Source organism: Ambystoma mexicanum, chromosome 8 (genome assembly GCF_040938575.1).
Source record: "Ambystoma mexicanum isolate Mex_15411 chromosome 8, UKY_AmexF1_1, whole genome shotgun sequence".
NCBI classification, from domain to species: domain Eukaryota; kingdom Metazoa; phylum Chordata; class Amphibia; order Caudata; family Ambystomatidae; genus Ambystoma; species Ambystoma mexicanum.
In genome coordinates this window covers 904,526,353-904,540,534 of record NC_090929.1, presented here as the reverse complement: position 1 = coordinate 904,540,534, position 14,182 = coordinate 904,526,353, and the positions used below count along the sequence as shown (strand labels likewise).

General features: G+C 43.1%; 1 protein-coding gene across 6 annotated transcripts in view; it reads right to left on the bottom strand.

The window, feature by feature from the left end:
* The window catches only part of PARG (poly(ADP-ribose) glycohydrolase), a 2,316,516-nt gene that overhangs the window by 1,869,316 nt on the left and 433,018 nt on the right, over positions 1–14,182 (bottom strand). The window contains exon 2 of one of the 6 annotated variants that reach the window (XM_069610803.1): positions 6,889–7,001. The exons of the other annotated variants lie outside the window; for them this stretch is intronic. Within the exon in view, the coding sequence (XP_069466904.1) occupies positions 6,889–7,001 (113 nt within the window). The remainder of the gene's footprint in view (positions 1–6,888; positions 7,002–14,182) is intronic. 6 annotated transcript variants of the gene reach the window in all.

Sequence of the window (14,182 nt, the reverse complement as noted above, 5' to 3'; positions counted from 1 at the left end):
TTGACTCTTGTCAAGCATGAAATTGTCAGCTTCATACATCTGTTGTTTGGATGCCCCATATCTATTTAAATAGACATGGACTTTATCAAGAAGTGTTCATTTTCTGTGTTTCTCAGGTGGAGGGAGCATATTCCTGTGGCACACAGCTTCTGTAATCCACAAGATTTGGTCTCATCTATGTGAAGATGTTATGCTGCATAGATGGGAAAAGGGAACACTAGCATTCTGAGTTGGTCAGTGAGGGTGGGAACAGGCTTTTACAGTTAAATGTCAACAAAATCATTTGTTCTGTGTATTTATGCGCATTGAAGGGGGCACTTTCTATGACAGGGCCATACTTGCAACTTCGGCAACCTGTCCATGATAGCTAAAGACAATTAAGTGAGGAAAAAACATTGTATTCCCTAGTCAGGGGAGTTGTCAAAGAAGCTGTTAATTCACATCTCACAAACTTGGGTTATCTATTCCCCTACGTAGAACTCTTAACTTTGAAGTCCACAAAATGATAGATGACGACTGTGGCAAAGTACTCATTGGTGAAGGGGCCATTGATAGACAATTTCACGCTGGCCAACATGTAAACCCCAATACTGACAGCCCTGAGATTTATGATTGGCTTGAAAATAAATTACTGGACTTTATGTATAGATAACACTAAAATATTGATGAATGACTAACACATCCTAACCTAAACATAGACAAATCAAATTCACCCAAAAAATTCCTCCACAGGCTATTTGCAAATTATCTATCATCATGATTTGATAGATTTCTGGGATGGGGTTGCAAAGTGTGGAGGAATATACTATCTGCCTAAATGTTCTCCAAACCTTTGCTTTTTAGGGTGCGAAATGTGGCCTCACGGCTAGCCAATGGCTAGTGATGTTTGACTCTTGGTGAGTAAGAAATGATGTGCTGTGTATATGTATAATATGTATAGTATTGAGGTGGTGAGTAATTTTTTTTTATGGCTGGCTAGTAGCTTGCAACTTGAATTCTCGCTGCCTGTCCTTTTTTATCTATTCCTCTCCCACACAGGGTGCACTAACAAAGAGGGTGCAGATTTAAAGGGGACAGTTTTTTTTTGATCTTGCAATCATGACTGATATGAAGGAGGGAAACACTTATTTCTGTTCTCCCAATGTGATTCCTTTCGAGTCTCAGATTGTAGTGTGGGAGACTTCCACAATATTTATGTGAAGCATCTGTATCGCTAAAGAAGCACGGATCTCACAAAGTAATGTTAGAGAATTAGATATGCTCCACACTAAGCTGTATAACCTCGAGTCGTATGTCAGTTCTTTACATCGTAGATACTGTTGCTGAATTTCGCATGACCGCGAGAGACAGGTGAAAGGCCTGAATGTAAAAATATCTGCTAAAATGATACAGGGAAGGAGAATGGCCAAGCAGTGCATTGGCACAGGTCGTGGATGCAAAAGCAGACATATAGGAAAGCCAGCAAATGGGTCTAGATGTCCCAGGGAAGATGATAAATGGTTAAATGAAGCAGGCCTAAACATGTGCAGTCGCCAGTAGACTTTAGTGAGTGATAATTCTTGGTAAGGAATGACCTTGAATGTCTGGCTAGTAGTTTGCAACTTAATCTATTTTCCCTTGAATGAAGTGCTGCCTGGCCTGGAATGAGGAGTCCACCAGCTGATATTGGACAGTGGTTTAAGTTTCATTGGACAACTAAAGTAGGCAAGTACATGGTGTAGACGGAGACAAGCAGTTCATTACAGTAGTGTATTTAAATGTTCATCCATTGTAGTGTACAGCACTGACAAATATATTTTAAAAAAACGAAAGGGAAAAAACAGTCAGACACTTCCCAAGACTATACTGCTATGTACCTTATACTACATAATATTAAAATAGATTATCAAAGTTTAACAATTTGAACATAAAAATCCATAAAACAAACTATAATCATGTTCATCCTATTAAAAAGATCAAATGTGAATACCCCAATTACAGTACAGAATTAACTTTGCACCTACATAGAACACAGTAGCGTTCATGGCAGACACTGATGCACATAGTGCAGGAATAATTTACAAATTATTAAGACTTGCATAATTATCAGTCCTAACTTTCAACCCACCAGTTCCAGCCCCATTAAGACATAAATCAGGGAAAGATGTTTTCAGCACTGCCGTAAATTCCTACATATGAAGAAATATGAATATATTAGGATAAACTTGTTTATGTTACTCTACTAAAAGGAGTCTTTTCTGAAAAACACCTTGAACATGTTTTTTCTTGGCATTCACAGATCTAAATATTGGGATTACCATCAAAAGTACATCAGCCGAACACAAGGATTGAGCAGGTGAATGTCAATATTATTTTTCTAGAAGGCAAATTGGTTCAGTGCCATTCAAAAACCTATAAACGAATAGTAAGATTGCTTAAAGGGAACGTCTAGATAAAACTTGAAATAGAACATTCTTCTAAGGTGATTTGAGGTAGAGCAACACATTTTTAAACCAATAATCCAACCAAAAAAATCTAATGTCCTGCAGCATTTCTAACTATATTTTGTCACTGTAAATGAGACTTAAACAATAATCTCTATAAAGCATTGGGGTAATCCAAGAGTAAATTAACTGGATCACTAACCACCACTGCAGAACTTTCTCGAGGACTCAAAAAGAAAATTTTACTACTGCCCCCACTTGGGAGTTCAAGCTGTATTAAGCAAAGGCAAGTGCAGGACTTCATAGTAAATTTTCATAAAGCGGATATTAACTCAAGAAAGAAGTTGCACTGGGTACAATACATCAACGTTATCCAAAAGTTAATTTATGCATAAAACCAGAATGTATTTTTGCCGCTGTTAGCCTAAGGCTATATTCTCACTCAGTGATTGAGATGAGCCCCACAATCCTTAATCACAGACAAAGCTACTGTTTCCTTCCAGTTAGAGGGTTCATTTAATTGCTTAACTATTTGAATTAGCTGCATTCTAATGCACTGGGTCCGGCCATAGTGCTCCTCGCCAATCATTGTAGCTCTCCCATGATCACTTTCATGTGTAGGAGATGATGTTCAGTGTGAAGAGGCAACTAACCACCTGCTGTCCACAAACGCCAGCAAAAGCAGTATAGTAGCCGGTACAGTCTTTGGATGCGGGAGCTAGTAGAACTGTGTTGTGAGTGTGCATGTAAGGTGGGTGAAAGTGTTGGAGAAAGTGTAGAGGGTGAGTGGAAGGTGACTGAAAGAGTGACAGGAGAGTGACTGAGTAGAGGGTGGGATGCAGTAGGAGTGGAGATGAGAGAGAAGAAGTGGGGTGCACAAACATGCTTCACACTATCAGAGGGAACAAGGACTGGGCCCTTCCCAACTGCCACCTTCCCCCTCCGGGGTATGACTGGCTCTTGCTTCCACAGGGTGGCCTCTCACCCCAGGCTGAGAGGGGTCTCCATTCCCACATGACAGCTCAAGCTACTAACACTGTCACACATCAATTTTCAATGCTATTAGCCATTGCATGCACACAAAGACTGAAAGACTCCATCCGGATTCAAATATCAAGATGATGTCCTGCCTCATGCAACACAACATAGAACAGCTTCCTATGCCCCTTGTTAATCAAACCATAACAATACACCATATGGAATCTTAATCACAACGTACATGGCACTGTTCATGAGATTGAAAGAACATGGCTTTACATCCTACAAGTACAGTGAAGCACAATTCGTCTTCATGCTCTACACAGATAACTTCAAAATACAGGGGGACGCAACCAGGTATCTCACCCTTTGGCAAATGGATAAATAAGAACCAAAGAAATTCCAACCCTAGCCAAACCAAGTTCGTTATGTGCCCCAGCAATAAAGAAGCAATTATTAAATCACTGGCAAAAAAATGCCTCTTACTCCGGGGATCATTCAAGCAAATCTTGCCTATTGTCACTTTCCAACATAGAATGATTGCATTCTGTAAAAACTGGACTACGCTAACATGCATGAACCTTTAAAATACGCTCTAAAAGGCTTTTGAGATTATGAAATCACTGCCGTCAGATTACTGCTGATGGGTCTAGACACTAGGGAACCCATCATGCCGGCACTGCAAGCTCTATACTAGCTGCCACTCAAGGGCATGGGACTTTTCAAGGCACCCTGAATCGGCCTTGATCCATACAAGGAACAGAGCTGGACTTCATTGTAAGGCACATCACTGTGTACTCAACTAAAATAAAAAGAAGCACAATGTCTAGCAATGCTGTCTTCATGATGCGCCACATTACAAATCAAGAAATCGGGGTGAAACCTATTTCCTGTTTTACCACCAAGCAGTGCAGCTCAATCCCCAAATTACAGCACTACCTTATGTTCTGGAAAGCGCTACTGACCTCACTCTTCCCTGGACTCTAAGAAAGACAAGGATGCTATCAACCAGCCAAAGAGTCAATGTATAGCCCAACTCAAGCAAAAAAAACCACACTTGAACTCTCAGCACTTGATACCGATGCAGCAGCATATTTGTGAAAGTGCCCCATGACTCACTAACCCCCCAGTATTCAATGAAATCTCAGAGGTGTGGCGCAAAGGGATTCTAACAAAAAGAACACACCTACCAACACTAACTAACCTCAGGGGATCAACCATCCCACAAAAAGAACAAGATCACTAACAGTACACATGCTAGACTGAGCAAGCCACCAAAGCATCACGGTGTGCCCAGCACCCATGACCTCCAAGGCAACACTAGCCTTCAGGCCACAACTCGTCAAGGGGTGAAGTGATGTATTGAAAATTGCCTTTAGGCAGCCCTGCCTCGCCTATGACCAAGCTTTTTTCCAAACAGTAACATCACATTCTTACCCTACTTTCGAACACCCAAATTCCTCCACACAAGTACCTTGCAGGGAGCCTTTGTCTCCAGAAACTGACATCTTTCTCATAGTGTTGAAGTTTACCAAGTACCCACAACCACGTTAACACCCTTAACCTCGTCTTGAACTTCACATCACACATGAAGCAACATCCCAGCCACTTCCCTACAATGATGCTTATGCAAGCAGGGATACCAGCTCCAAACATCAACATGAAACAATAATCTCCACTGAGATCACACATTTCTTAATAGAAACAAGCAGTTTGACATGGTTGTGCCCATCTTGCTTCTCACATTTTGGACACATAAGCCATTCTCTACTGTTGCTATTTCACTAACCATCCCAATCCACTACCCTAAAAAAGAAACCATGCAATAGGAGATCACTTAACATACCAGAACTGTGACTAAGGCGGTATGCCACATTGCTATTTTCAGTGGAATGCAGCCTCAGACATGGTTTCCTCATAGCATTGTCTAAATATTCAGGGGCGGATGAACAGTCGGGTAAAGACACAGCTTCTTGCCCCATTGGTTTGCACACTGGGGATAGAATCTATGAACAAAGAAGACAATCAAATTCTTGAATTTAAATATGTACTCGCCAAAATGCAGATGGCAGGGCCTGAAAATTCTAGGAATACGCGATCTCAAAATGAAGATGGCACTCCTACCTGTAATCTGGAAGAGCCGGGTAGCTTAACATCAACAACTATCAGGAGATGCAGGTTAATTGGTGGCGTGCAAACATACCTATGTGAAAATGTTTCACATAGATTTTACTGTAAGAATGTTTGTAAAGGGGCCTTACGAAACACACATTGGATATTTAAACAATAATGAAAATTAGTATCCGGTGGGGATACTGCTCGTAGGCGCAAGCCTACGAGCAAATGAGGAGGCTCAGAGGGGGGCTTTATCACATGGTAAAGCCCCCACTCTGAGCCATCTTCCCCCGCCGGGTGTAAAGTGATCCCCCGCCTGGTAATGCCCCCTCCCCCCACTCAAGTTATATTGCTTAAATATATAATGCACAAAACACTATCAAATCTTTTTTTCGATGATTGAAGCATCAGCGAACAAAAGTGGCACATTCCTGGATGCTTTTCTTACCCTGCAGTTCTTATTTTTACATTAATCAACAGTTTGCATTTTTCTTCCATTTGAATGCAAGGCCAGGATCTGATGAATAGCACAGCACAACAGCTATATTCACCAAGAAGCCACATAACAGACGTGTTGCGATTTCATGGCTTTTTACTAATAAACTAAAATAGAATTTGCTCAATTAAGTGTCATTTTTATGGTTCGATTTGTTTTACCTGTTTTTTTTTGTTAAATAGTATAAAAGATACTTCAAGGTATTCGGGCTATGGAAGTCCTTGGACCACTTCCTGAGAGCCTGTGCTCGTGTGGTCTAACAGAACAAATTGCAGATGACCCAAGGGAGCCTTCCTTCCTGTAATCTGTCCACATATGGTATACCACACCTCTTTGAAGGCCCAACCTCCAATATTTGAAAGAAAGTAACATTGTCCAGGTGCACAGATGTACAAAGTTATAGATACAAACCACATGGGCACTTACCCTCTTTATCTACTGGCGATCAGACTAATGTGTCATTGTAGAATACTCTGGGTGTACAGAACACTAGTTAGAGGCACTGAAGTGCCAAGTTGGCCCTTCACAAAACACAATTACAAGCTACAACACTAGCTGCCATGGTTTTACTAAATGGTTCTTTACCCAGCTTATACAAAGAGTTAATGTCTAAAGTTTATAAAAAAATAATTGCAGAGCATTATATAACCAGGTCTGCAGTTCACAAAATCATAGTTGTCTATAGCTTAAAAAATAGCAGTTTGTCCTGTGTTTCTAGACGGAATCTATATATTCGGCGGTGGTTCCATTAGCAAGGATTGTCCAATGGGGAAGACCATAACAGTGTTAAAAACACGTGTTGGTTGAAGCTGTAACAACAAGGTGTAAGTGAAACCAAAAAATAATTGTTAATGGCAGCGTATGCAAGAAACTTACTTAGCGTCTTCATGAGAGCATTCACCACTCTGGAAAAACTGCTTCCCGTATTTGCAAGTTGCCGTCAAGGCAACATATGCGGTAAATCCACTGGCACAAATGCACCTAAATATCTGGTGACAACACAACACACCAATAAAATAACAATAAATGTTTCTTGAACATATTAATTGCAAAAACATGCAAAGCGTGCATACAGAGGGGTTTCTCTTTTTTTTAACACAACACGCACAAATGGACTTTGTGGTGTCGCTCTCGTGATTAAATATTTTTGTATGCATAATTTAAAAATATACATTAATCTAATTGTTGACAGAGATAATTGACTCTTGGCGAGTAAGAAATAGGGTGTTGTGTGAATGTGGACAGTGCAGGAAGCGAGTGACTAGTTCTAGCGAGCAGCTTACAACTTGATATTTTCATCTCGGATTTCAGGGAGACCAAAGTAAAGAAGGGTTAATGCCTGTTTTGCCTAATTATTTATGAACAGAATGTATTTCTCAGTTTCAATATTTGGATACCACACTGTGCTAGGTAATACATGGATTGCCGACAAGCAGTGTTTTTAGACCAAGTCTATTCTTCGTCATCCCAGACCCAAATTAATTAGTGAGCACCACTAAGGAGAGTAAGTATCCCACTTACAAAAAAAGTTCAAACCCTTGCACTCCACATTCTCACAAGGTTATGCAGGACTTACTCTGCGACCTAGTTTAGCAAGTGATATAGGAGGGTTGAGAACCCCACAGGAACTGGACAGGAGGAGTAGTGGGGGATTGTGGATGTGAAGAAAGATTATACTTGTTGTAATTAGGATGATTGGCATCTAATTGGGGCATTACAACCTGGTATGTCTTCCTCATTCCAGTCCTTACTAATTAAGGATTGCACAAAAGTAGTACTAAAATACAGAATAGATAAATCCCTGAAAAACCAATGAGATAGACCAAACAGATGCTTATGATACCGATAGTAGGAAGGGGCCATCTTCTCACAGGACAATAAAACAAAATGCATTTCAACAGGATCTGCTAAACTGAAACTTGAACAGAGATACACTGTGAGGACGTTGGAGTCCTCACTCCATCCCAAAAACTAGAGGATCCAGGAAAGCAAGCCTATGATGGCCTTCGGGTCAGAGCCTTTAGTTATGTGAGGAACTCATGCTGGTAACAAGTAAGACAGCACAAGTTATCACAGTTCAAGGGTCGTTAATGAACAATGAATTATTTATGTAGGTTGGAAAAACTCCTAGTCTAAATCTAAATCTAAGATGGGAGCAAGCGTTGACCATCAAATGAAAATTAAGGCAGTCCTAGTGGCGTTGTGTCAAATAAAAGGGCCTATACTAAGAAACCTATTGCCAAACATTACAACTAATACAAAAAAGTGTGTGGGATAGTTCACAAGAAAAGAAATAAGTGTTCTCAAATAATACGTCAGGATCCGATAGCCTGGGTCTCTGTTCCCCACATTTTGAGCACGGGGTAAGGTGGGATCTTGGAGCACAGTACAGTCTCTGGCATCTCCAGTATGAGCCAACAGTTCCAATGAGTTTTCAAGACCGTCAAGGGCCAAGTCTGGTTTCACTGGAAAGTCTCTTGCCTTTAGGACCGGAGGTCTTCAACTACCCAATACAAAAGTTCCTTTAACATATGAAAAGTTTGTTTCCAATGTTCGCTGGGTGATGGGTTGACCCCTGGGTCCCCCTCTTCTGGGCGCTGACCCTTCTCAATTGTTTACCACAGTTTCACGTAGGGTGATGGCTTCACCCCTCGGTCCCCCTCTTCTGGACGCTGACACTTCTCAATTGTTTACCACAGATATATAACAGTTCTTTTCTCATTGAACTTTTGGGTGATAGCTTCACTCCTGGATCTCCCCCGGTCGGGCTCGGACCCTGATTATCCTCGGTCGGGCTCAGACCCTTCTCTTCTCCTTAGCGGGTTTCACTTCTCTTGTATTTGTATTTTGTATTTTATTTATTTATAAAGCACACCAGGCCCAAGGGCAAGCGGGTGCATCACTTAGTTACAGGCATAATAAAAACAACAAGGTTTGGCATTATATGTACAGACAAGCATATGAACATTTGACTTAAATATACAGATATATACGGGCAATGCAGTGAATATACAGGTGTGGGATATGCAAGTTTAAGGCAGTGGGCAATAAATGCAGTAGCTGCTGACTCGAGGGTAGGGTCAAGGTAGGTCGTGGGTGGTCAGCCATGCTTTGGCTTTGCGTTTGAAGAGTGGGAAGGAAGGTTCGGCTCGGCTCTCAGGGGGTTGGGTAGCGAGTTCCATAGCTTGGCTGCTAGGACTGGGAAGCTACGTCCACCGGATCTTTGTAGGTTGAAACGCGGGATATCAAGGCAGTTAGTTTGGGCACTTCTGAGTGGTCTAGAGGTGGTATGTCAGGAAAATCTGGAGGCTAGGTAGCTTGGTGCTAGGTTGGCGAGGCTTTTGTGTGTAAGTGACAATGCTTTAAGAGAGACTCTTTGGGAGACTGACAGCCAATGGAGGTTCCGTCTGGAATCTGAGATGTGCAAGTTCCTAGGGAGGTTGAGGGCCGCTCTAATTACATTGTTTTGGGTGATTTGTAGTTTCTTTAGATTACATTGATTGGGTCCCAGATAAAGGGCGTTACAGTAATCAATTTTGGAGAGGACCAGAGTCCTGGCAAGTGTGGTGCAGTTGGCTGGTGAGAGGAAGGGGCGGCATGCTGTGATGAGCTTACATGTGTAAGCTGCTGCAGAGGATACTGCATTAGTTTGTCTAGATGGGGAGAGTGTGGAGTCAATGTAGATGGCAAGTGTTTTAGTGTCTTTGGCAACTTTAATAGTATTGCCATCAATAGTGAGGGATGTAAACTCTGGGTCAAGTTTACCCAGTCTTTGGTGTGAGCCAAGGATGAGAAGCTCGGTCTTTTCGTCGTTTAAGCACAATTCATGCTGAGCCATCCAGGCCTGAATGACTTGGTAAATGGCATTGATGGCTAAGGAGTCAATTTTGTGGTCTCCTGTGATGGGAATCAGTATTTGGGTATCGTCAGCGTAGTTAGTATACGTGACGCCCAATAGATCCAAAATGTCAAAGAGGGGTTTTGTGAAAACATTGTAGAGTGTTGGGGAGACACATGATCCTTGGGGGACTCCACAAGTGATAGGGGAGGGTGCAGCTGTGGCAGTTGGAGAGAAGACCCTCATGGATCTATTGTCAAGGAATGAGGTGATCCAGGCAGTAGCTTTGTCCGAGAAGTGGGCAGCAGTTTTTAGATGACTGCATAGGATTTTGTGGTTAACTAAATCAAAAGCCGCAGAGAGATCTAGAAGGAGTAATAGGGCAAGTTTGCCCTTGCCCTTTAAGTCCTCAATCTGGGTTTTGAGGTCCAGAAGGGCGGTTTCGGTACCATAGCATGGTCGGAAGCCATATTGCCTAAGTCCTAAGAGATTGTTAGTTTCCAGGTAGTCTTGGATCTGGAGGTATGCTGCACGGTCAAGGATTTTAAGAAGAAAAGGTACCGTGGTGATCGTCCGGTAGTTAGTGGGTATGTTGGCATCCAGGGTGGGATTTTTTAGGAGTGGAATGACCCAAGCATCCTTGAGGTTGTTAGGGACGATCCCAGAACTGAATGAGGAGTTTATAAGGGTGGTGATGAAGGGGGCTAAATTATGTGAGGCCTCCTTGATGATAGCAGCAGGGCAGAGGTCCCCCTGACAGTTGGTGGGTTTGAGCGTGTTGATGATGTGTTCAACTTCCAAGACGGAGAGAGGTGAGAAGCAAAATGGTTGCAAGGATTCAGTATTGGTTTTGGGGTTCTCCTTGGTATTGTTATATGAGTGATTAGACTGCAGGCTGATTTTTTCTCATTAATTTTGTTTGGAGGGTAGCAATCTTGCCCAGGAGGGCCTTTTGAATGTTGGCACACCAGATACTATCTTTGGGACATGTTTCTGGTGGGGTGGCTGGAGATTCTAATTCTTTAAAGATTTTGAAGAGCTCCTTGGTGTTGGATTGGGCTAGTTCAATACGTTTATTATAGGACTCTTTTTTAGCAGAGAGTATAGCTTCTTTGTAATTTAGAGACATTAGAGCAACACTTGCTTTGTTAGCCTCCGTGGGGTGACTCTTCCAGCGTGATTCGAGGATCCTTTTTTCCTTGCGAAGTGCTCTCAACTGAGGGGTGAACCAAGAATTGAGGTGGGCCCGAGGTTTAGGTTTCTGTAACTTGGATGGTGCGATGAGATCAAGCGCTTTTAACATGGTCCGATTGTTGGGGTCTACCAAGACTGTGGGATCAGAGCAAGAGGAAGAGAGATCATTGAGGGCGGGGAGGACGAGAGGAAGTAGTTTAGCACGTCATATTACGCTTATTTCTTGTGGTGGTGGCCGGCGCAATGTTGGTGATGGTTTTGGTTGGAATGCTGAAGGTGATATGGTGGTGGTCGGTCCACGTGCAAGGTTGGCTGGAGTTGATGGTGGTGTCGCAGTTAAGGTCGTCTAACCAATCTAGGGTTCTGCCCTTAGAATGAGTAGGGGAGGTAACACGTTGAGTGTCACCTAGGTTAGATAGTAGATTATTGATTTCGAGGGCTGGGGCATCGTTGGGGTCAAGGTAGCCTAGGTTGAAGTCACCTAGAACTATAATATGGGTCTTGGACTTAGTGTTGTCAGTGAGGACGAGTGAGAGGTCATCGGCAAAGGTGGAAAGTGGGCCAGGAGGTCTGTATATAATGTGTAGTATGACAGTCTGGTTAGGGGAGATAGCTAGTTTGGCTGTAAGTAGTTCGGCTGAAGTGATTTGGCAGGGAACAGCTGATCAGCGAAGATTAATTGAGGTTTTGTGGATGCTAGCCACGCCACCTCCTTTGGATTGATCAGTATTGCGATAATTTCTGATGATGGTATAGCTTTCGGGGATGGCTAATGACAGAAGGGGTCCTGAGGCAGCATGAAGCCACGTTTCAGTAATGGCTGTAAGGTCTAGGTTGTGAGTTATAATGAAGTTGGCCATATCAAGGGCATGAGCAGTGAGCGATCTGGTGTTGACCAAGGCAGCCTTGATGCAAGTTGTGGTACTTGGGGCAGCGGCGGTGTTTGGCGTGGCAATGATAGCAGTGGGTGTGGTTGCGGGTTGTTGGTCACGGGCTACATGCTTAGTAAGTGATGGTTTGGCTGGGCGCTCAGTGATGGTTGGGTGGTAGGAGGTATGAGGGAGTCTGGACCCTAGTCTGGAGTTTCTCATAGATATCGTGCAAGGTTGGTTGGGTGTAGGATTAGTGGCGAAGTGTTGGAGCCATAGAAGAGGGTGGTTGACGTAGGGTTTGGCAGCTGGGGGGTTGAACGTGGTAGGCAGTATGATGTGGGGTGGCTGTGTGAGGCACGAGGCGATGCTAGTACTGTGCAGATGAGAGATGGAATGCATGTTGCGTGCTTGATGTGTCAGTAGAGAGGCTGATATGGTAGTAGTATTAGTGCAATGTAGATGTAGTTCAAATAATGCTAGTAGTTGAACTAAAAAGAGGAGTCCACGTTGGAGGCGGGTGAGAGTGGGACTCTGGGTAAGCATAACAACAAGTATGTTGACTCGGGTCAAAAGGTATGTGGCAAAGGCACAGGATGTGGTAACAGCTAAAGCTGGGCAAAAGCTGTTAGTCAAGTAGATTGGGCGGCGAGGAGGTGGCAGATGAGGGTGAGGCTAGGTTCTAAGGGCTGACTGTATTCTAAGGCTACCTGGAGCATCAAAATCAACAATGCGTCAGGGCGTGACTACACATGAAAGGTCTGCATAAAATTAGAAACAACAATGCAAAAGGCTTGAATACATGTGGAGCGGTTGCAGGGGAGCAAAATCAACAATGCGTCAGGGCGTGACTACACATGAAAGGTCTGCATAAAATTTAAAAAAACAATGCAAAAGGCTTGATTACACGTGGAGCGGCTGCGTGCGTGTGAATTCAACAATACGGCGGGGCGTGACGCACATGTGGAAGATTATGCATCAGCAATATGGACAGATCGGCATACCGTGTATGCGTTTTATTGCTAATTTAGGGTAGGTTAAAGAAACAGTATGTTGGGTATAGAACTAAGCAAGGATTTACAGGCAGATGGCTAACATTGTGTAGAGGTGCGGCTAATCCGTGTGAGGACAAGACGTTAGCACCGCGGATGAAAGCGAATCGTAATGAAAATCAGCATATTGCAGGTTAGCAGTTAGGAGCAGTTAGTAGTGTTTCTCAATGTCTTTTCAAACAGTTCATAGTGAACATCCCTCGGCCGGGTTCACCTCTGTCAACACACTGTTTCTCAGGACTTTAGACTATGCCCCTCTCATCAGCATCCCTCAGTCGGGCTCACTCTTGCCAACTTCCCACTCACTTGAATTTGCAGGATTCACTTCCCTTGATTTCTCATTTGGCGGGATTCGCTTCCCTTGTTTTCACACAATTTGTAGATCAAAGTCTTTTGAATTTTACAGGGATTTTATTAGACCTCCTATATGACCACTTTGACCTCTTTCGGCGACTCCTCTACGACCTTCTGGTACCCATAGTTTGTCTCTTGAGTTAGCACCCGCATGGTGCCGGTGTCCGTTTCCCTTTGCAGCTGGAAGGCTTCTAAATGCAGCACAAATGCCACAACGGCAGTGGGAATTCTAGGAGCATGCTGTAGAGTGATGTTCAACAGCAATCTATATGCTAACCTGCTATGCTGGGAATGTTGGAGCATTGTTCTTGGAAGGATTAAACAAATGTTGATCTGCCACAGCATTGAAGGACACCCGATTCCCAGGATTGTAAATGTACAATAAGGAGGCTTCCAGAGTGTGTGCCCTTGATGTCAACATGCCCCTCTCAGTTTTGGCCTATCTCTCTGTGGGAGCTGCCACATCTACCAGTTGCTGAGAGTGGTGTCCTAGCACCGCCAACCATTGCCAACACTCATGAGGAGACAACATAATCCCAGAATAGATCTGTCTGGGAGCAAATCAAATGTGAATAATGAAAAAAGACACTATATCCTGATTAAGATGCAACAACAAAAAACTCTTTAACTGGAAATCTAGGCATGGACAAAATATTAGGCTGCCAGAAACATCTGAGAATATGGACCAGCGGTCCTCAGAGAACCCATTTCTCACTTTCTTCAAACTAACACCGTGGCTACAAAAAAAGGAAGCCCTTCCTCAAATGAGAACCACTGAAACGTCCTCACAAAATTAACAAGGGTATGCCTGAAGGGCATCTAAATCCAACACAAATTGCACAATGGCAATGGAGAAAACACTA